This window comes from Eschrichtius robustus, chromosome 12 (genome assembly GCF_028021215.1).
Source record: "Eschrichtius robustus isolate mEscRob2 chromosome 12, mEscRob2.pri, whole genome shotgun sequence".
Taxonomy (NCBI): domain Eukaryota; kingdom Metazoa; phylum Chordata; class Mammalia; order Artiodactyla; family Eschrichtiidae; genus Eschrichtius; species Eschrichtius robustus.
The window spans coordinates 36,629,152-36,651,876 of record NC_090835.1 but is presented as its reverse complement, the minus strand read 5'-3'; the positions used below and the strand labels follow the sequence as shown (position 1 = coordinate 36,651,876).

At 51.4% G+C, this 22,725-nt stretch overlaps 1 protein-coding gene across 1 annotated transcript in view; it reads left to right on the top strand.

The window, feature by feature from the left end:
• DNAH1 (dynein axonemal heavy chain 1) overlaps window positions 1–22,725 on the top strand; it is a 69,644-nt gene that overhangs the window by 1,911 nt on the left and 45,008 nt on the right. The window contains exons 3-15 of the mRNA XM_068557390.1: window positions 1,748–1,922; window positions 2,373–2,529; window positions 3,460–3,592; window positions 5,918–6,079; window positions 6,602–6,854; window positions 15,995–16,152; window positions 17,199–17,410; window positions 18,104–18,402; window positions 19,791–19,941; window positions 20,656–20,849; window positions 20,945–21,170; window positions 21,647–21,766; window positions 22,147–22,229. Of these exons, the coding sequence (XP_068413491.1) occupies window positions 1,748–1,922; window positions 2,373–2,529; window positions 3,460–3,592; window positions 5,918–6,079; window positions 6,602–6,854; window positions 15,995–16,152; window positions 17,199–17,410; window positions 18,104–18,402; window positions 19,791–19,941; window positions 20,656–20,849; window positions 20,945–21,170; window positions 21,647–21,766; window positions 22,147–22,229 (2,323 nt within the window). The remainder of the gene's footprint in view (window positions 1–1,747; window positions 1,923–2,372; window positions 2,530–3,459; window positions 3,593–5,917; window positions 6,080–6,601; window positions 6,855–15,994; window positions 16,153–17,198; window positions 17,411–18,103; window positions 18,403–19,790; window positions 19,942–20,655; window positions 20,850–20,944; window positions 21,171–21,646; window positions 21,767–22,146; window positions 22,230–22,725) is intronic.

The following is a 22,725-nucleotide window of genomic DNA, read 5'->3' as shown; positions in this document are numbered from 1 at the left end:
GGCCAGTCCCCAGTGGCAGAGGGGAGGAGAGGGTGGCTCCCGGAGAGGCAGCGAGCTGGGTGGGGCCCTGAGAGGCAGTGAGGATTTGGGGGGAGGGGCCCTCCTGGCTGGCCAGCGGACAGGACGCCCTTTCGATCAGGTCCAGAAGCTCCATGGTCCCAGCTGTCTGCCTTTCCACTCTACCCCCAGGAGAGGCCTGGCTCTGTGCTGGCACTGTCCAGATTTGTCTTCTTGAGACCCACAGTCCTCCTGGGGGCCTGTGAATCCCCAAAAGTGGCACAGGAAACATCACATGTACGTGCCTCTGTGCAGTGATCTGAGGATCCGGCCTATTGTGGTCAGCAGTTTCACAAGTATCTGTGGCCCAGAAAATGGTTACAAACCACAGATCGAGGGCTGCGGGGGAGCTGGGAATGGGGCTTCTGCCATCCATGGCAGGGGTGGGGGCAGGGCTGGTCAGCAGCTCTGTGGCCCCACCCACGTGAGGAAGAGCAGCCCGGCAGGGTCACAGGGTGGCGGCAGTCAGGGCTTGTGGCCGTCAGAGCTCTTGGCAGAAGGCTACGTGAAGGCCTGGGAAGCCTGCCTAGGGCTCCCGGACCAGCAGGGGCGGGGGCTGGGCTTTGCTGTCCTCACCCTGGCTCCTTCTTGGCTCCTGAGACGCAGGGCCAGGTCCAGGAATTCATGATCCTGGGTGTGGAATGTGTTATGGACCCATAGGCTCAAGAGCAGATGATTAGGAATCTGAAAACTGCCCCTGGGCCGGGCCGTTTTGGTAGCGTGGGGTTCCCCGAGCACCTGACAGCTCTGGTAAGAGAGCTGACTTAGCTGCAGGTGGATGGCCTCTGCTCAGCCTCTGGAAGCTTCTGTAGAGCCCCAGTGGGTACCCCCAAGGTAGACCCTCCTGTGGTGTGACTGCACCTTGACCCCAGAGACGTGAGGCCCAAGGAGGGGGTTACTAGGGCCTCCCAGGGGAGTTGTTCGGAGCCATCACTGAGCTGTGCAGAGCCCACCCAGGCCCTGGGAAAGGTGGCTCATCCCCGAAGCATTTTCCTGCACCCCCGTCCCCACCGCTATGGTCTTGGCTTGCCTGAGACTTTCCTTCCCATTTAACATCCTGAGTCCCGGGAAACTGGAATGTCACCCTATCAATGGGTCTCTCTTCACCAGCTCCCTTGTCCTCAGACCTGGAATGGAAGCCTGTCTAAGGAGGGGTGGCCATTTTGTGACTTGAGGGTCCCCTGGGGGTGGGGTGGCGGTGCCACCCACTCCTACAGTATCCAGGATGTCTTGAGTCTAGAAACAGTCCCAGTGAGTGAATGGCATTCAGACCCAGAGATGCTTGGGAGGGCCTCTGAGGCAGGGATGGCAGGAACCCATCCCAGACATGCAGGGAGCTACCACTTCGCCTTCCTATCCAGCTGTAATCCTCACTGGTCGTTTGATTCAGCATCTGGCTTGAGCAAAAGCCGCTGGCACCAGGGCTGTGGGCAGAAAGGAGGGGAATGGTCGAGCATGCTGGCTCTGGGCAGGGAGAGCAGGACCAAAACAGACCTTCCGGAGGCCCTTGTCCTCCAGGCTCATGATCCCTTGGGAGCCCGGTGCACATCTGGCTTCTCCCTGCCACAGGCCAGCTCTGAGCTTCCCATGCCCCAAAGCTGCATGCCTGGTACCTGCCTAGCACTGTGTTTTGGGGGTGTTGGGCCCCAGCCTGAGCCCCTGCAGCTCCTGCCCCTGCCCCTGCCCACAGTCAGAACCTTTGAGGTTCCTGAGAACTTCGAGGAGCGCCTGGAGCATCAGCACATCGGGTCTACCACCAAGCTGCTCATCCAGACTGACTTCCCGCTGCAGGCCTATGAGCCCAAGGTGCAGGCGCCCTACCTGGTGCTGCCGGGCCAGTGCCCCCGCAAGATTGAGATTGAGAGGTAGGTATGGTTGGGTGAGCAGTGGGAGGGCCTGCCCTCTGGGAGGTGGCATCCACCCACCTCAAGGGGTGAGGGACAGTAGACAACTAGGTGATCATCCTCATGGCAGAGGTTACTAAGATGGGTCTGTGTGCAAGTGTTCAAATCAAATCTTCTAGCCCTTTGGTTTCTTAATAGGAACGCGTTGCTTTCCTTGCTGTGGAATCAGGGAGGGTGGCATTTAAGTCAACTTGGTGGAACTGACAGGCAGGATGCAAGGGCAGTTGGGGTCCAGGACGCCAGCCCCAGCCACCATTCCACTTCCTGATGAGTCCCAGAAGGGCGGAGGGCCCTGGAGGGGTCATTGGGCCACACCCCTACTGCCTCAACTCCCTGGGCCCTTGCTGACCCCCATGGAGACACCTCACACGAGCCGAGCTGTCATGAGATTTCCTTGTCGCCCTCGGCCAGGAGGAAGCGGCTGTACCTGAGCCTGGACATTGAGCAGCTGCTGGCCAGCGAGGGCATTGACTCCGACAAGCTCATGCCCAGGCACCCAGACCCCCACCACCCCCAGACCATTGAGCAGGGTCATGACCCGCTCTTCCCCATCTATCTCCCACTGAAGGTGAGTCCAGCTTCCACAGAGGGCTGATGGTCAGGAGATGGGGGTGCAGGACTCCAGCGGAGGGATCAGACTCAAAAGGGGATCCCATGGCAATCACAAGCACTCACTTGTCAAACAGGACAACTGCATAGTCAGAGCGCTACCCCCACTCCTGGGGTTTCAGACATCCTAGGCTGGGGCAGGAGGGGCCCCAGGACCCCTGGGACGCTGATTCCCTGCTTCTTCCCTGGGAGCCTGGGAACCCTGTGTACATGAGCTCTGTCCCCACCCCACCCACGGGCACCAAGAAGCAGCCCAGTTGGACTGTGGAGTAGTGTTCAGGCCTCCCTGACTACTGCGTCTGGTGTCACTGGGATGGGGAGACCTGGGGTGGAGGAAGGCACCATTGAAGCCCCTTTGGGGTACCAATGGGGAAACTGAGTCCAGAGGAGAAAGAGGGAGCATAGCCTGCTCTGGTTTTCACCCACTTCCCTGCCCTTCCTCTCCATGGTCCTGAGTATCTCTTGCCTGGTGGTCCCTATGGGGAGACAGAGTTGCATATCACCCTATAAAGATGGCCTTCTGACAACCTGAACCTCCATTGTTTCTGAGTCTGGTGGGTGCTCAGGAAAATCCAAGGGCCACCGCTTCCCTTGGACCTGAGCTGGGTGATCCTGGCCAGTGGTGGGGGAGAGCCCATATCCTGCTCTGAGTCCCCAGATACCCCTCTGCCTGAACCTCAGTGTGGCTTGGTTGGACAGGGTTTCATAGAGCCAGACTCCACAGACCCCTGTGAGCAGCAGAGGAGGCACTCAGGCCCCTGGGCCCCAGTCTTCAGCTTCTGCATCTGGGGAGGGGCCTACTCAGGCACCCCTACCCTCTGGCATGCCCAGCCCACTGGGTCCACCAGGGGCGAGCCGCCTCCTCCCAGCATCTGCTGTTTTCTTCCAGATATTTGACAATGAGGAGTTTGACTGCCGGACTCCCAGTGAGTGGATCAACATGGGCTTGGAGCCAGGGTCTCAGAACAGGAAACCTGTCCCCGGAAAAGCCCTCCTGCCCACCGATGACTTCCTGGGGCACGGTGAGCAGGGCCAGCAAGGGCAGGGGGACAGGATCTTGTCTGCACCATCCTGTCCTGGCAGCCCAGCCGTAGACTCCTAGACTGCCCTGGGGCCTCAACCATGGGAGGTGGGGGCCCCACCTTTTGAGGCCTCCCAGCTGGGATACAGGCCAGCGGGCTGGCCGCATAGAAGGAAATGCAGGGACCAGGGATGACATGGGTGGGTGGGCTGGGGAAGGGACAGCTGGATGGTGTCTAATGTTAAAAAAAAAAGTCTTTGATTTATTGGCAATGAAAAATATGCAAGCTTATTAGACATGTTCAAATGTGTATAAGGGGCACAATTCAAGCCTTTCCATCCCCTGCCCCAGAAACCGCATTGCTCCACCTATAACTGTGGCCTCTTGGCTTTCACCTCTGCATGGACAACACACACACTGTCACACACTCACACTCACACACTTGCTTTCAAACACACACGTTCATAAGCCCACTGTCACACTCACCCACCGTCCCTCACACACACACACAGTTGCACTCATATACACATTTTCACCACACACACACATGCCTACTGTCACCCATTCACAACCGCTGACACACCCACACACACATCCCCACACTGATGTTGCACAGATTTGCCATATCTTGCCCTTGTCTGTGTCTGCCCCTCCTTTGGCCCCAGGTCTGCCCTGGCGGTCGTGGAAGCTCTCTCCAGTTTGCTGCTGTCTGCCAGGCTGACCTTCCACGGTCACCACCCTGGCCTGCCACCATGGCTGGCATGACTACTCTCTATGTAGGCATCCTAGGAAGGTCTGGGTTATGAGATTGGAGGTGGCTGTCCCCATGTGCAGGGCGAAGGCCTCTCTGCTCCCTGCCCAGTGCGTGGATATGCCGCTGTGGAGTGGGGAGTGGGCCCAGTGGGCCGGCGCCCAGGCGAGAGATAGGATTGTGAGAGCCATGCTGGTTTTCAGACTGCTCAGCCTCCAGGGGCCCCACAGCGAGTCCGTTGTGCAAGCTGTAAGTTTATGTTTCAGTTTAAAAACATGTTAATGCTAGAATCAATTTCTTTGAACTAGATAAGAAACCCAGAATGTTCCCTTTACTTTGGACTTAATTACAAAAATAATTTAACTCAATTGTTCCCAGATCTCCAATTCCTGGTGATAAAAACAGAAGGTTTGGGGCTGTATTAACCTTAAGTGTAGCAGGTAGTGGCTTCCCTGAAGTGCTTCTGCTTGCACCGCTTCATATGGGCCCTGGCCCTGGGTGGCAGCACTAATGGTGGAGCGTTTCTGCCAGAGACCTCTGCTTTCTGCTGGGGGCTTCTTGTGACATCTTTTCCTTTAAGCTGAGTCAAGACAAGGTCAGCATTTTCAAAAAGGAAACTAATTAGGAAGAGGAGGGAAAGCAAAACAAAGCCAAAGCTGGTGAGGTATATCCCACAGCAGCCTCCTTTACTTATCTACCTGGCATCAGTCAGTGGGAGCATTTCTTTGGAATTCCAGCCGGGAGAAGATGCATACACAGTATGACTTTAGGCTCTGTGAGACACACAAACAAGGTAACAAGTCAGAAAGTGCCTGGGGCAAAGGTGCTATTTTAGGCAGAGATGCTTCTACAAGGAGAAGCCACTTGAGCAGGGAACAAGCCAGCATCGAGGTGACCTGGATGAAGACTGTTCCAGGCAGAAGACACAGCCAATGCTAAGGCCCTGAGGCAGGAGCAAGCTCCAAAGTCATAGGAATAGCCAGACATCCAGTGTGGCTGGAGAGGAATGAGTGAGGGAGGCAGTGGCAAGAGGTGAGCTGGAGTAGTCAAAGGCTTTCAGCCCAGGGAGAGGGTGGGACGCCCATTCTGGCCAAACAGCCCCTGAGGCCCACTTTGAGGCCATTGCAGGGAAGCAGTCATCTACCCTGCCCTGCCCTGATGGGAGGAGCCCGGGGGCTCAGCTGCCACATGCAGCCTGAGTGCTTCCCTCGGCCTTGAAGGGGTCCAGTTCAGACTTGATGAGCTTTACACCTAGACCCTCGGACAGGGCTAGGCAAACAAGGACTAAGCAAACAAGCCCCTGTTTGCTTGGGGCTTTCCTGCCTCCTGTCCCAGCCCTGCTGGCCTGTGTCTTTCTCTGCCCTGATGGAGTCATGCAGAGCATCAGGGCAGAGAGACCTGCCTGGTTCCCCAGAGGCAAGCTCAGCTGGGAGGAAGCAGGCTCCCCACTCTGCATGGTGGGAGAGAGGCCAGACTAGTGACCACTGAGACCTTTCCTAGCACCCACTGCCCACATGCAGGGGCCTTTTCCCACCCCATGGCAGGGAGCACTGGTGGGCTCCCCTCCTGTTTCAGAGGACCCCAAGAGTCAGAAGCTGACGTACAAATGGTGCGATGTCGGCGTCCTGGACTACGACAAGGAGAAGGAGCTGTACCTAGTGCACAAGACGAATGAGGATGGTTTGGTGCGAGATGAGATGGGGAAGCCCATCCTGAATGGAGGGGTAACGGCTGAAGGTACGAGGTCTCTGCCCCTCCTCAGGCAGACCCCCAGCTCAGGCCCGGCCTGGCCTGTGACTGAGGCCAACCCCTGCCCAGGGTATAGCCAGCTCGGGTCTGAATGCCCCCTTGCTCTGTTGTCCTGGGGCTGTCTGTCCCCCAACCAGTGAGAACCAGAGGACGCATCACTCAGAGACCCCAGGAAGGGCAATTGGCCATTATTTGATATGCCAACTCTGAGGCCCAACAATTAGTGATGTCTGCCCTGGGTGTGGCATCAGGAATGAGCACTTGAATAGCCACCCCTGTATAGCTCCTTGTCTGTACACAGCTTTTTACAGTTTACAAAGCACTTTCACATCCATCCATGACAACCTGTGACGTGGGCAGTTCAGGGAGTGTTGTCATACCCATTTCACAGATGTGATGGGGTCACTTGCTCAGAGCCACCACGCATCAGTGGCAGAGCCAGGCTGGAATCCAGTGCTCCTGCCCAGAGGGCCCCACTGCATGTTCCTTTCTCCCTCCACCCGACTCCAGGAAGGCCGCCCCTCCTTATCTGCCAGTACTGGGTGCCAAGGATCCAGCTTCTCTTCTGTGCTGAGGACCCACGTGTGTTCACACAACGTGTGGTCCAGGCCAACGCCCTGCGCAAGAACACAGAGGCGCTGCTGCTATACAACCTGTATGTGGACTGCATGCCCTCCGAGGGCCAGCGGCTCATCAATGAGCAGAGCCTGAGCAAGATCAAGCAGTGGGCCATGAGCACACCTCGGATGCGCAAAGGGCCCTCGTGAGTACCCCCCAGACCCTTTCCCACACCAGAGCAGCACGTCCTCCAGGGAGCTGTCCAGTGGGGGAAGTGGTGCTGCCCAGTGGGGGAGGGGGGATGCTCCCTCCATGCTCATCTGTTTGGGGCTGTCTTGCCCACTGCATTATGGACTTCTTGGGCCCCAAACAATTTCTTGTTCATCTCCAGATCTCTCATTATCAATATGGACTCGTGGATTCTTAATTTTATTCCAAGGGTTATAATCTGTTACTACCATTTTTAATTTTGATGCTCAAATTGTCCCAGTTTTGGCTAGTGGGAGCCTCTTCAGGCTGATTCCTGTGTCCGTTTGATATGTTCTTACTGTTCATTGAGTATGCTTTTACTTTCTGGCACAGCAAGAAGTTCCAGGCTCATCTTACTTTCCCAGACCCAGCCCTGAAATCAGCTGTTTCCCCAAGGAACCCTGGTTCCTCTTGGTGGGGAATGGTATTTAGAAGCTAAGATTTTGACATTAAGATGTGCTCATTGCTACTGGGAAATCAATACTTTGAGGTCCTTAGAGCAGATAGATCTAAGATATATATATTATTTATTTATTTTATATCATATCATGTATTCTTTAAACTTTTTTTTAAATTTATTTTTGACTGCGTTGGGTCTTTGCTGCTGCGTGCAGGCTTTCTCTAGTTGTGGCTAGCGGGGGCTACTCTTCATCGCAGAGCACAGGCTCTAGGCGCGCAGGCTTCAGTAGTTGCGGTGCGCGGGCTTCTCATTGCAGTGGTTTTTCTTGTTGCAGAGCACGGGCTCTAGGCACACAGGCTTCAGTAGTTGCGGCATGTGGGCTTAGTAGTCGTGGCTTGCGGGCTATAGAGAGCAGGCTCAGTAGTTGTGGCGCACGGGCTTAGTTGCTCTGCTGCATGTGAGATTTTCCCGGACCAGGGCTTGAACCCCTGTCCCCTGCACCCCCAGGGAAGCCCCTCATACCATATATTCTTATATTACATTATGTTACATATAACCTCCATGCACATGTCTTTATCTATCTATTATATATCTATCTGTTAAAAAACATGAGTTCATACTGATACCTTCATGTTGACTTCAAACCACAGGGCTCATTCTCACTTGTACATATTTGTTACTTCTTTTTCTAAAAGAAAATTGGCTTTTATTCCTCATAGTATATTTACTTATTTGCTCAGTCCTGGAATACACAGAAAGTAGTTTCAGTTGGTAATCTATACCCTTTGGAGGAAAAACTCTACTAAGTAATCTTTGATATTTGTGGCCACCTTTATCATATACTAATTTCCATGTGTACTTGGGTCTATTTCCGGAGTTTCTGTTCTATTCCATTGTTCTGTTTGTCCATTTATGCACTTGTGCTACAGTTTTTTTTTCTATAATTTTTTTAATAGATTTATTTATTTTTATTTATTTATTTTTGGCTGCGTTGGGTCTTCGTTGCCGTGCGCGGGCTTTCTCTAGTTGCAGTGAGTGGGGGCTACTCTGTTGCGGTGCGCGTGCTTCTCATTGCAGTGGCTTCTCTTGTTGTGGAGCACGGGCTCTAGGCACGCGGGCTTCGGTAGTTGTGGCTCGCGGTGTCAGTAGTTGTGGTGCACTGGCTTAGTTGCTCCGCGGCATGTGGGATCTTCCCAGACCAGGGATCGAACCCGTCTCCCCTGCATTGGCAGGCGGGTTCTTAACCACTGCACCACCAGGGAAGTCCCACTAAAGTTTTAATTATAGATATTTTACAGTATGTTTTAATGTCTCATAGGGCCATTATGTATATGGTAAAATATACATAATACAAAATTCACCATTTTAACTATTTCTAAGTGTACAGCTCAGTGGCATTAAGTACATCCATATTGTTGTCCAACCATCACTACCATCCATCCACAGAATGTTCATCATCCCAAAGTGAAACTTTGTACCCATTAAACTATAAGACCCCATTCCCCTCTCCCCCAGCTCCTGGCAACCACCATTCTATTGCACTCTTTGTATTTGACTACCCTAAGTACGTCATATGAGTAGAATCATATATACTTATCCTTTTGCGAATCCTGCATTCACTTAGCATAATGCCTTTCAGTATCATCCATGTTGTAGCACGTGTCAGAATTCCCTTCTTTTTTAAGGCTGAATAATATTCCATTGTACATATATACCACATTTTGTTTATCCATTCATCTGTTGATAGACACTTGATTGCTTCCATCTTTTGGCTATTATGAATAATGCTGCTGTGAACATGGGTATACAAAGATAACTTCATGTCCCTGCTTTCTGTTCTTTTGGGTATAAACCCAGAAGTAGAATTACTAGATCATATGGTAATTCTATTTGTTGTTGTTTAGTTTTTGTTTCATAATCATAAACTTAATTCTGTAATCCAGCTAGACTTGAAAGGGGATAAGGAAAACTTAGAACCCAAAAAACTGCAGTGAGAGCACAAAGATTATAGGCTATTATGAGCAAATGAGAGAAGGAATGGTCTGATAGTTAAGATACAATACAAGTCAAATTTATTAGAGTTATCCACAGTCAGAAATGGTGAGCTTCTTGCTGGTCTTGCCAAACCTGGACCCAAAGCACTCCATGGTGTTCACAATATTCATGCCCTCTTTCACCTTGCCAAAGACCACGTGCTTGCCACCCAACCACCCAGTCTTGGTAGTGTAGATGAAAAACTGGGAACCATTTATATGGGTCCAGAATTGGCCGTGTACAAGATGTGAAGACCCATATGCTTGAGAGTGATGCTTATTATCAAATTTCTCCTTGTAGATAACTTGCTGCCAGTGCCATTATGGCATGTGAAGTCACCACTCTGGTACATAAACCCTGGAATAGTTCTGTGAAAGTAGGGACCTTTATAACCAAATCCTTTCTCCTCAGTGCTCAGAACACTCAAGTTTTCTGCTGTCTATGGAACTTCGTCTGCAAACAGCTCAAATGAGACATGGCCCAAGGCCACATCAACAGCGAATGTCAAAGAACACTGGGGTTGACCATGGTGGGGTAGTGCAGGGTGGCTTCGGGTGGCATCGGTGGTGTCGGCAAAGCCCTATTTTTAATTTTTTGAGAAACCACCAACATGTTTTCCATAGCAGCTGCACCATTTTACATTCCTAGCAGCAGGGCACAAGGGTTCAAATTTCTCCATATCCTCACTGACACTTTCTATTTTCTGTTTTTTTTTTCCTTAGAGTAGCCATCCTAAAGGATGTGAAGTGGTATCTCCTTGTGATTTTTATTTGCATTTTCCTAATGATTAGTGATGTTAAGCACTTCTTTTCATGTGCTTATTGGCTATTTGTATATTCTTCTTTGGAGAAATGTGTATTCAAATTCTTTGCCTATATTCAAATCTAGTTGTTTTTATTTATTTATTTATTTATTTAGTTTATTTATTTATTTAGTTAGTTAGTTAGTTAGTTATGGCTGTGTCGGGTCTAAGTTTTGGCACGTGGGATCTTTCGTTGCAGCGCATGGGCTTCTCTTTAGTTGTGGCACGTGGCCTCTCTAGTTGTGGCGCACGGGCTTAGTTGCCCTGTGGCATGTGGGATCTTAGTTCCCTGACCAGGGATCTAACCCGTGTCCCCTGCTTTGGAAGGTGGATTCTTAAGCACTGGACCACCAGGGAAGTCCCCAGTTGTTTTTTTGTTGTCGTGTTTTAGTTCTTTATATACTCTGGATATTAATCCCTTATCAGATATGTGATTTGAAGATATTTTCTCCCATTCCATGGGTTGCCTTTTTATTCTGTTGATAGTGTCCTTTGTGTAACTAGGACACAAAGGTTTTCATTTTGGTGAAGTCCAATTTGTCTATTTTTCCTTATTGCTTGTGACTTTGTGTCATGTATAAGAAATCATTACCAAATCCAATGTCATGAAGCTTTCTTCCATGTGTTCTTTTTTTTTTTTTTTAATTAATTAATTAATTAATTTATGGCTGTGTTGGGTCTTCGTTTCTGTGCGAGGGCTTTCTCTAGTTGTGGCACGCGGGGGCCACTCTTCATCGCGGTGCACGGACCTCCCACTATCGCGGCCTCTCTTGTTGCAGAGCACAGGCTCCAGACGCGCAGGCTCAGTAATTGTGGCTCACGGGCCCAGTTGCTCTGTGGCATGTGGGATCTCCCCAGACCAGGGCTCGAACCCGTGTCCCCTGCATTAGCAGGCAGATTCTCAACCACTGCGCCACCAGGGAAGCCCCCATGTGTTCTTTTAAGAGTTTTACAGTGTTAGATCTTATGTTCAGATCTTTGATCCATTTTGAGTTAAATTTTGCATATGGTCTTAGGTAAGGGTCCAACTTCATTCTTTTGCATGTGAATATGCAGTTTTCCCAGGACAATGTGTTGAAAAGGCTGTCTTTTCCCCATTGAATGATGTTGGCACCCTTGTTGAAAATCATTTGACTATATATATATGAGGGTTTATTTCTGGGCTGTCTTTTCTATTCCATTGGTCTATCAGTCTGTCTTTATTCCAGTACCACATATTTTGATTACTGTAGGTTTGTAATTAGTTTTGAAATTAAAAAGTGTGAATCTTCCCACTTTGTTCTTTTTCAAGTTTGTTTTGGCTATTTGGGGGTCCCTTGAGATTCCATATGAATTTTAGGATGAATTTTTCTCTTTCTGCAAAAAAAGTTGTTGGGATTTTGATAGGGACTTTGCACACTTATTTCCTCATATGAGCTTTAGTATCAACTTGTCTAGCTGTACTTTTAAAACGCTTGGTATTTTTATTGTGATAGCATTATATTTTTAAATTACCTTAGGTATAGCTGACATCTTTGGGATCCTGAGTTGTCCTATCCAAGAACAAGGAATGTTTGTCCATTTGTTCAAGTCTACTTCTGTGTCTTTCAGTAGTGCTTTAAAGTTTTTTTCATATAGGTTTTGCATATTTCTAAGTATTTTATCTTCTTTGTTGCTATTATAAATGGGCTTTCTCTACTCTTACGTCTATTGATTGATTTCTTTATGCCAATTTACATCCTGTTACCTTCCTGAAATCATTTAATGTTTGAGTTTATCATTGATTCTCTAGGGCTTTCTAAGTGCACACTATCTGTAAATAGAGATAGTTTTACTTATTATTTTCCAATTCTTATTCCTCTAATTACTTTCTCTTGTCTAATTGCATTTTCTAATACCTCCAGTACAATACTGAATAGTAGTGGAGACAGTAGGCATCATTACCTTGTTCCTAATATTAGTGGAAATACCTCTAGTGTTTCTCCCTTAAGAAAAATGCTAGCTTTAGGTTTTTGTTTATTTAATAATGTAGCTGCTGATTTCTGTTTTCTTAATTTTTTTTTTTTTTTGTCACAGGCTATTTAAGTACCATGGAGATAATCATATATTTGTCTCCTTAGATCTATTCACATGGTGAATTATATTAATTGATTTCCTAATATTGAGACAACCTTGCAATCCTTTAATAAATCCCACTTAACCATGGTGTATCATTTTTTTTTTTTAAATAAATTTATTTATTTATTTTTGGCTGTGTTGGGTCTTCGTTTCTGTGTGAGGGCTTTCTCCAGTTCCGGCGAGCGGGGGCCACTCTTCATGGCGGTGCGCGGGCCTCTCCCTGTCGCGGCCTCTCCCATTGCGGAGCACAGGCTCCAGACGCACAGGCTCAGTAGTCGTGGCTCACGGGCCTAGCCGCTCTGTGGCATGTGGGATCTTCCCAGACCAGGGCTCGAACCCGTATCCCCTGCATTGGCAGGCAGATTCTTAACCACTGCGCCACCAGGGAAGCCCCGTGTATCATTTTTAATGTGGTATTAGATTTTGTCCATTAATATGCTATTTAGAACTTTATCATTGATATGTGATATTGGCTTGCAATTTTTTTTTTGTACTTCTTTAAACAGGTTTGAAGCAAAGTTATACTTGCTTCATATAAAGAATTTTGACATTTTCCATCTTTTTCAGTACTCTGGAACAATTTATGTTGCATTGGGGCTGTGTGGTCATTCTTTTGTAAAACCATTTGGACATGGGGCTTTTCTAGTTTTTCTATAACTTTATTTTTCTACAGAAATTTGATCTATTTAAGCTTTCTTTTTTCTAATGGAGTCAATTTTGGTATACTTTGTTTCTCTAGAAAATTATCCATGTTACCTAGTTTTTAAAATATATTTGCATAGACAACTCTTGTTGTCTTGCTTTGTATGTTGCTTTTGAGACATCTGATGTCAAAGTCCCCTTCTCTTGTAAGTTGTTTGATTTTTTTTTTTCTTGGAGACCTTGGAGATTTTTTTTTTTTCATCTTTAAAGCCTAATCATTTTACTAGGGTATGTCCTAGAGTTGATCATTCTCATATTTTTTCCCAAGTACACAATGGGCCTTTTAAATGTATAAATTCAGATATTCTTTTATTTCTGGAAAATATTCTTGAATTGTAGTTTTAAATATTAGTTCTGTTCCATTGTTTTGTTTCTCTTCATCAGAGACTCCATTCTATCTATCTATCCATTTATCTGTCGTGTTGCTTCTTCTTTGTTTCTAACTCAGCTACTTTCTGATCCTTTTCTGTTCTTTTTCTCATTTTCATTCTCTTGGTTTTATTCGTGACTTTCTTAAATGTATTTTATTACCTTTTTAATTTGACTGTATTATTCCATGGCCAACTTGTAATTTAGCTTTCCTTCATAAGATAATTTAGTTTCTTCCATTTTTTTTCCACTGAGTCCAATTAAATATCATTTCTTTTCTTCCTGTTATTTGCCTATTTCTGTGTTTTATTTTTCATAAGCCCAAATACTTGTTTGAAGAGATTTACTTTAGTTTGAAGTGTTGTATTAGTTTTCTTCTGCTTTGTCTTTTTTTTGTGGGGTGTGTGAGAATTTTCATCAATTAAGGTGTTTTCTTTCTTTTTCTTATAGTAGCTTTATGTAAATGTAGTCTTTCACCTACTCATTTCATTGATTTGTAAAGATTTACAAGATTTCTAGTCCCAGGGCGCCCTCCTCTGTTAGTATAACAAACTGGTTTTTTTGTTTTTTTTGTTTTTTTAATAAATGGCCATGTAGGGGGGCGGGTATTGGGGGGAAGGGTCATGTGTCTTCCAAATTTTTTGTTCTGTCTTGCAGGACTCTAATTTCCACTTTTGTTTCTTTCTCCCTCACCCTCCAATCTCCAAAGGATTCCTCTTCTTTCCTTTTACCTTCCCCCCTCATAAGTCATGCCTTTCAGAGAATCCTGCCTTGAACACATGCAGCTAAATCCCTTCCTTTTAGTAAGTGCTGTGATTTACCGGGACTCTTGTTTTTGCAGTTAGGAGAGACTTTCTCTTTCTGGAAGGATTTTAGGTCCATATGGGGGATACCATACACCACTCTTCTGCACAGTTTTTCCTGGACTGCCCTTGTTCTCCATGAAGGCTTGCAGCTGGAGTGTGAGTGAGAGTGCACTGGGAGTTGATGTTTATTTTTCTACTTGAAGATAATGTGAGTTTGGACATTCTCTTTATTCTAGTTATGCTAAAGGTGTACATTTTGGGTAGTGCTATTTGTTTTTCTTGCTTTTCTTTTCCTCTTCTCTTTTTTTAAAAAGTGTGCTGGGAGAGTTGAATTGATGTGGCCATCATTATCATGGTTGTCCAGAATTCCATTTCTTGAGTTTTATATTATTTAGAGTATCTTTGGCTATAAATTACAAAGATGCTTGGCTCAGATTGGCTTAGAAAACAGGGAAATTCATTTCTTTACATGTAACAAGAAATCTGATGCAGGACGTCCCAGACTTGGACCTCAGGGTTCTGTCTGGTGTCTGCTGGCTTCGTCCTCAGGGAAGATGGCAGCAGCAGTTTCAGAAGCACAAGGTCCAGAGTCCATTGACTCCTGCTGTGGATTAGATTCCCTAGAAGTAGAGCCTGTTTCAGAGATTCATGTACAAGTGATTTTTTGATGCAGTCCTCTCAGGAGAATCTACAAGCAAGTGAAGGAGGCAGGATAAGATGGAGGAAGCATCTAGGCAGAGGTGGGGTTTTAGGAGAAGCTAGCCTCTGATCCCACGGGGAATTCTGGAGCATGAATGACACCACAGAGTTTGTCCTGAGGGAGACAGGACAAGGGGGCTTGATTCTATATCTCTGCATCAGTCACTGGTCAGTCACAACTGGGTCCTGTAGCCACTCCTAAACAATTACAGTCGGGACAAGCCCCACCAGGATCGACGTAGACTAGTTGAGATATACCCCTGGAGCTGGGGATGGTTCATCTTCCCCTGAGTCATGTGAGAAAGGAACAAATCTGGAGCAAAAGTGAGGTGCAGATAGGAGGCAATGGATATCTGTCAGGCGGCCAGCCACGTGTGTGGCAGGTACCTATCTTGTGCCAGGACTGGGGCACAGTGGTGAGCACCCCCAACAAAGGGCTCTCGGTCTAACCAGGAAGACAGGCAGTGAGAAAGCTGGGTGTCTGGGTTCTGATGGGTACTGTGATGACAGAGCAAGGTAAGCGAATAGAGATGTCTTGGAGGGGCTGCTTTACATCAGGTGGTGAGGAAAGCCCTCGCTGGGGTGAACATTTGAGCTGAGGCCTACAGTGCAAGGGGAGAAGAGGATTCTGGTTGAGGGAACAACGGTGTCGAAGCTGAGAGGTGGAGACACATCTGGGGGACGTGAGGAGCAGTAGGGGGTTAATGCAGCCGGAGTGGACCAGAGAGGGCACTGTAGCCTGGGAGACACTGGAGACGGAGGCCGGACGCCATGAGGCAGGCGCAGGCGGTAAGAAGGAACGCGTTCACGGGCCTGCAGTGAGAGAGGAGTCAGGGAAGGGCTTTGAGCAGAGGACTGGCTTGACCATTTACATGTTTAAAATATCTTTTTTTTTCCTGCCAAGCGGAGAATGGGTTTTAAGGGGGCAAGAGGGGGCGGCAGGGAGGTCAGTGAAGAGTGGGAAGCAAAATGGGCAGACTCAGGGACTGATGTGATCCTGGGGGCGGGGGTGGCATAGAAGAGGCACGACGGGTGCTGGTGGCTGGGGGCCAGGTAGGAGGTGTGCCCAGGAATGCAGAAGGGATGCCCCAAACTCGTGTCCCCAGAGCCTGGGGCCCAGCTGGCCCACAGTGTGTGTGGGGCTGTGGGGCCCCCCTGATTCCGCCCTGTCGGCTCCACATGGGCAGGGTTCTGGAGCACCTCAGCAATCTCTCCAGAGAAGTGAACCTGGACTACGAGCGCAGCATGAACAAGATCAACTTTGACAAAATCATCTCCTCCAAGCCCAAGACGTTCTCCTATGTGACCCTGCCTAAGGAAGAGGAGGAGAAGGTGCCCAAGCAAGGTGACGCTGGCTAGACAGAGGCGGGCCCGTGGCCACCCCCAGCCAGAGCCCCTCCTGCCCCTCCCTCTGGGACCTCCCCTGTCCCCAGCATTCATCACCTTCTTTTCCTACCTGCCTGGAGAGCTGGGGGTTGGGGTCGTGGGGGTGGGGGTAGAAGAAGGCTCTTTGATTTATTATTTTTATTTTAAAATATTTATTATTTATTTATTTATTTTGGCTGTGCCGGGTCTTAGTTGTGGCGTGCGGGATCTTTTTAGTTGCGGCATGTGGACTTCTTAGTTGCAGCATGCATGCGGGATCTAGTTCCCCGACCAGGTATCGAACTTGGGCCCCCTGCAGTGGGAGCGCAGAATCTTACCCACTGGACCACCAGGGAAGTCCCTGAAGGCTCTTTTAAAAATAGTAGTCTGAGTGGTGCAGAAGTGGCAAGGTAAACATGGACTAGGAAAGCAGTTGTCCAGAAGTGGATGAAAAGTGCTCTGATTTTCTGACCTAGGGACATGCAGTCCTTTTCTTCCTCCAGTAGCAAGAGTAGGTTGGCATTGCCGCAGCTCCATTTGACATGTGGCAGACCGAGTCTCAGAGCTCCTTGCTTGGAGCTCTCTGATCCCTGCCCCAGCTTCCACGTGTGTGAGGTGCCCAGGAAACTGGGGTGGGTGCAGACCATGGGCACTCCCAGGGGCCTGATGCCCACGTCTTCCTTTTTTGGTGCTCCAGGGCAGGCCCCAGATGGGCCCAAGGGGTTGTGTGCAGGTTGGGTGGGAGGGGGTGAGGAGGGAGCCCATGGTTCTCACCCACCTTGAAGGGGCCTGTGATCCAGAGTGACCTGGAGGGAATTGGTTTACCCACCCCAGAGTGGGCACTTCACTGCGGAGCCTTGGGGTCACCCAGGTAGGCCATGGGGAAAGAGGGGTTCCAGGGACATGGGTGTCTCTTCCAGGGAGGAGGCAGGAGTTGTTCCTTCCATCAATACCCGGTAGATCCGCCCTGACCCCTGGTACATCCAAGGCCCATCTGACACTGGCCCTTGGCCCCCATCCCTGCAGGACTGGTGAGTGTCCCCCAGTACCCATTCCGGGAACAGAAGGCAGACTTCACCTTCGTGTCCTTGCTCACACGGTCGGAGGTCATCACGGCCCTCAGCAAGGTGCGGGCAGAGTGCAGCAAGGTGACCGCTATGTCCCTCTTCCACTCAAGCCTCTCCAAGTACAGCCGCCTAGAGGAGTTCGAGCAAATCCAGTCACAGACCTACTCCCAGGTGCGTGGGCATCCAGGGCACAGAGGGTGATAGCGGGCCAGGGCCTCGGAGCTGATGGGCACAGACAGGGGCCCTGGGAAGCCCGGAGTTGATCAGCCGAGAGCCCCTGCTTTCCTTAAAACCAGGCCTTGCCTCTTCCTAGACCTTGTGGGAAGCTGGGGCGGGTGCCATCCGGGTGTTTCATCTTAGAGAGAAAAGGAAAACCAGGCTGGGCTCCCTTTCTAATCATCTTCCGTCCCAACACTGGTGGCCTCTGAAGCAGACTCCCGGTCTTGGAAAGGGGAGCAAGAACCCCATGCACCCCCATATCTACCTGAGCATGGGAGTGTGAGGGGGAGAAGTGCAGCCTCATGGGAGACAGGCACCAGTGGGCCCAGGAGGAAAGCTCCTTCTTTCTGCTCCACTCTGTGCCTCGATCTCTCTCTCTCTGCCTCATTCTCTGTGTCTCTGTGTCTCTCCCTTGGCTGGAGGGAAAGCCCTGCTTCTGCTGCCCCTCCCTCCCTCATCCCCCCACCCCCAGAAGCCCTGGTCCCTGGGGGTCATAGGGGGTGTTGGTTGGCAGGGCTTGGCAGTAAGTTGGGGTTGTAGGGAGATCCCTTCACGGTCATCTGAGTCTGGAGAGTGCCCGAGCATGGTGGCTGTGGGCAGTGTGCCCCTCAGGCAGCCACATGATGCCACCTGTGGCCACCGCAGGTGCAGATGTTCCTCAAGGACAGCTGGATCACCACGCTCAAGGTGGTCATGCGCAGCAGCCTGCGTGACATGAGCAAGGGCTGGTACAACCTCTATGAGACCAACTGGGAGGTGTACCTCATGTCAAAGCTGCGCAGGCTGATGGAGCTGCTCAAGTACATGCTGCAGGACACGCTGCGCTTCCTGGTGCAGGACTCTCTCGCCAGCTTTGCGCAGTTCATCAGTGATGCCTGCTGCAGCGTGCTCGACTGCACCGACGACATGGTCTGGGGCGAAGACTTCATAAACAGCCCCTACAGGTGGGGCTCGGCTGGGCAGAGGCACCTGTCGACACCAGAGCTGTTCCTTGTCAGGCGCCGGTGGCTAGGGCGGTACAGGGTCGGGGGGCCAGGGCAGCCAGGGGCAGGGTGCCCAGCACTGCTGGGTCCTGGGCACCAGGGTGGGCCTGGCTTCCGCCCTGGTTGCTGGGGAATGTCCCAGCAGCTCTGCCTGGCGTGTCTTCTGGTGACCTCCATCTCTGTCAGTCACTGAGTTCCTCAGTTGAGAAATGTTTTTTGAGCACTTGCCATGAACCAGGTGGGGTTCTAGGGGAACAAGAGGCGTGCGGCCCCTGCTCTCACATGGGCACAGACAGCAATCAAAGAAACAAACAGATACAGTCATTGCTGATCTTGGCAGGGCCTCTGACATATCCAGGAGAGGGGGCGTTGCCAAGGGGGTCAGGGAGGAGGTGGCATCTGAGCCAAGAACTGAGATAGAGGAAACCAGCCATGAGGGGATGGTGGGGAGGGGGCACCAGGTGGAGGGCCCGGAGGCACGGAGGGAAGAGAAAAGTTGGGGCCGTCATGGAAGGAAAGGCCAGTGGCTACGGCTGGAGAGGGAAAGGCAGGGAGGGCTGGTCAGGATGACTCGGGAGAGGTTGCGAGGACCAGGCCAGACCATGTAGAGCCTCCTGTGGTCATGTTTGGGGGCTGGATTTATTCTAATTGTGGTCAGCAGCCATCAGAGGGAAGTAACAATCCAAATTATATTCCAAAACCATGCTCTGGGTTTGTGAGGATGAGTGAGGCAGAAGAGAAGTGAGACCAAGGCTCTTGCCATTGTCTAGACAATGGGTGATGGGGCTGGGTAGGGCAGATTTGGGGCAGTGCATAGGCCGTAGTGCTGGGGAGAGGATGTATAGGGGGAAGAGGGCAGGGAAGGAGACAAGGCTGACTCCTGGGGTCCACTGAGCCCTGGTGGGAGTCAGGGAACATGGAGTGTCTGAAATGCTCATTTGAGGTCAGGGTGGTTGGCAATCCAGAGTGTGGGGGAGGCTCGGCTGGGATCTAGGCTTGAATGTCGTTGCATGTAGTGGGTGTCTGGAGCCAAGGATGGTGGGCTCCCAGGGAGAGCGTGGACGCCACAAGTGCCCAGGGCGTCTCCAACCTGCCCTGATGACCTCAGGACCGCGGGGAGGTCGTCCTCCCTCTCCCTGCGCAAGTGGCAGGAATGGAGGAGCCTGTCTGGTTGGTGTGGGTCTTTCTGTCTGGTAACTTGGAGGTTTCTGGGAAGAGGGCAGAGGCAAGTCTCGTGCATGAAGAAGCTCCAGATCCATAATGCCGGCAGCAAGGGCAGGGACTGGGCTTCCTGTGCGCAGCCCTCTTCAGGCCCCTGCCCACAATCCGCCCGACCACTGTCCCTGCAGGCCCCGCAAGAATCCCCTGTTCATCGTGGACCTGGTGCTGGACAGCTCAGGGGTGCACTACAGCACGCCGTTGGAGCAGTTCGAGACTTCTCTGCTCAACCTCTTTGACAAGGGCATCCTGGCCACCCATGCGGTGCCCCAGCTGGAGAAGGTACAGCGGCACTCATGCCAGGGTGCTGCCACAGTGTCAGAGCAGTTCAACTTCATCATGGCTGGCAGTGTGCTCAGCCCTTTAATTCTTGAATAGCTCATTTAGTCCTTACCGCAAGCTGAACTGGGTACCATTAACATCCCCATTTTGTAGATGAGGCTTGGAGAAGTTTTGCCCAAAGTCACATAGCTGCTAAGGGTCAGACCTGCGATTGGAACTAGGCTCGCTCACCCACTCCTGCCACAGCCATGTCTGACCCAGATCCCATCCAGCTCCTGACCTCTCTCTTCCCCTCAAGATGTAGACAGAGACTGACCTCCAGTCTCGGGACCCCTTCTCAAAGGTCCTCATTCGTCACCACAGCACAGCCTGCTACCCCAGGCCCCACAGCCTCTGTAACTCCAGTCCCCTCTTCTGTCCCTTGCTGGTCAGTCAGAGACATCAGTGACCTGGTTGTCCCGTTGGCCTTGAGCTGAGCCAGGCAAGGCAGAGGAAGATGCTGCCCCTTGGTGTGCCTCCTGGGCCTTCCCGCCTTGTATTAGTCCACAGCCTAATCTAAGAGACGTGGCAGCAGACCCTCTGCCCTGCCCCCACCATGCTGTCTATGCTCGGCCACGCTGCCGCTCACTCAGTCTTTGGACCACACTCCAACCCTTCTGCCCGCCTGCACTGTGGCCCATACAGCTCTGTGCGCCTCCCCACCTTGCCCCACAGCTGGTGATGGAGGACATCTTCATCAGCGGTGACCCCCTGCTGGAGTCGGTGGGGCTTCACGAGCTGTTGGTGGAGGAGCTGCGGGCCGTCATCGCCAATGCTGTGTGCAAGGCCATGATCCCACTGCAGGCCTACGCCAAGGAGTACAGAAAGTACCTGGAACTGAACAACAATGACGTTGGCACCTTCCTCAAGTGCGTGGGTGCGTCGGAGTGTGTCTGCCTGTCTGTGTGACCCCCACTCACCCTCTCACCACCCTCTGCCCCTCGTGGGTGCCCGTTGTCCACAGGGCCTTCCAGACGCAGTGCCCGTCGGCCAAGGAGGTGCGGGAGGTGGTGCTCGCCCACCTGCAGGAGAAAGAGATCCTGGACAGCTCGTTGCCCAGCATCATCATCATCGGGCCCTTCTACGTCAACGTCGACAACGTCAAACAGAGCCTGTCCAAGAAGTGCAAGGCCCTGGCCACTTCCATGCTGGACATCCTGGCTAAGAACCTGCACAAGGAGGTGGATGATGTAGGTGCCCACCTGCCCGGCCCCAGAGACTGCACCAGCACACACACCGTGCATACGTAGCGAACTCCCATGAGTGAGGCTCAGGGGAGTCTGCAGACATCCAGGCCAATGGAAGGGTCTGGAAATCACCCTGCCTTGACCCTGCCTGGGGTCATATGGGAGGTCCCAGGAAGTGGGGGCTGCTATCTTTTCCCCTGGACTTGTAAAGAGCTGGAAACCCCTCACAAAGAACACCCTGAGATGGATCATTTCGCAGAGCTGAGGGTGTGCAGGTGCAGGCGGCTGGGGATGGGGAAACGCACTGGGTAACCCTCAGCTCCCCAGTGCGCTGGAAGGGAGCACCTCTTTTTGGAAGGATGTGGTGGGGTGGGGGCAGTTCCCTGTTGGGAGATACTGGGACCAAGAAGGAGGAGCAGGCCCCTGGGCAGGCAAGGGAGGAGCACACGGCCTCCCCAGCGCCCTCCCCCTCCTGCCAGATCTGTGAAGAGTTCCGCAGCATCAGCCGCAAGATCTACGAGAAGCCCAACAGCATTGAGGAGCTGGCTGAGCTTCGTGAGTGGATGAAGGGCATCCCCGAGAAGCTGGTGGGGCTGGAGGTGAGGCGGGTACACGGGGGGCTAGGGGCTGGGGACAGGCAGGGGCTGGGAGAGCAGGAGCCGGGAGGCTGGGAGTGAGGTAGACACACAGAGGACAGGTGGGCTCGGAGGGTTATGAGGCTGGGTGCACGGTGCAGATTCAGAGCTATGCTGTTTGGGAGGTCAGGAGGGCGTGAGTGGGGGGCTGGAGTTTGGAGGTGTGGTGGCCCAGACCCTTGGAGCCCTGAGCCCAATGCCAGCACCTCCTCCACCACCCCAGGCCTCCCCTCTCTGGAAGAGGGCAGCCTCTCCCTAACACCCAACCACTCTGGGGAGCCTGGTCCCAGTTACCCTCCCACCTCCCAGGTACACATAGTTCTCATCAATGCCTATACATGCAGGATCGGATTGTGAAGGTCATGGACGACTACCAAGTCATGGACGAGTTCTTTTACAACCTCAGCACAGATGACTTCAATGACAAGTGAGTGTGAGGTCGGTCCCCACTCCAGGTGGGTGGTGGATAGCAGGAGGTGGGGGAGGAGGTGCTGAGCCATGGCGGCTGCAGGCTGTGCGGTCACACAGCTCCACATGGGCCAGGGCCACACAGCCAGTGTGGCAGAAGGAAATCATTTGGCCCTCTTGGTCTAGGGACCCTGCTGCCCCCCACTCTGTCTCCATTCTCTATCCCGTCATTGGCCTGACACACACATGTTCATCGGGCCTGGGATCCCCTTGTTTGTGGTTGAGGCCCTTGGGGGTCCTTGGGAGCATGGCGAGAAGGCAAAGCCCAGCCTGGTGGGCGGTACCTGGGGAGGAGCACTTGTCGCCACCCAGCTCGAGAGCCTCATAGGAAATAGCCTCAGATTGGGACTGCCTTACTGAGGCCAAGAGACCCGTTGCCCAGCCTGTCGTATGGCCTGGGGCTGGCTCCAGGTTGCCAGGGTCTGGGGGAGACTGGCACTGTCTCCTGGGAACCC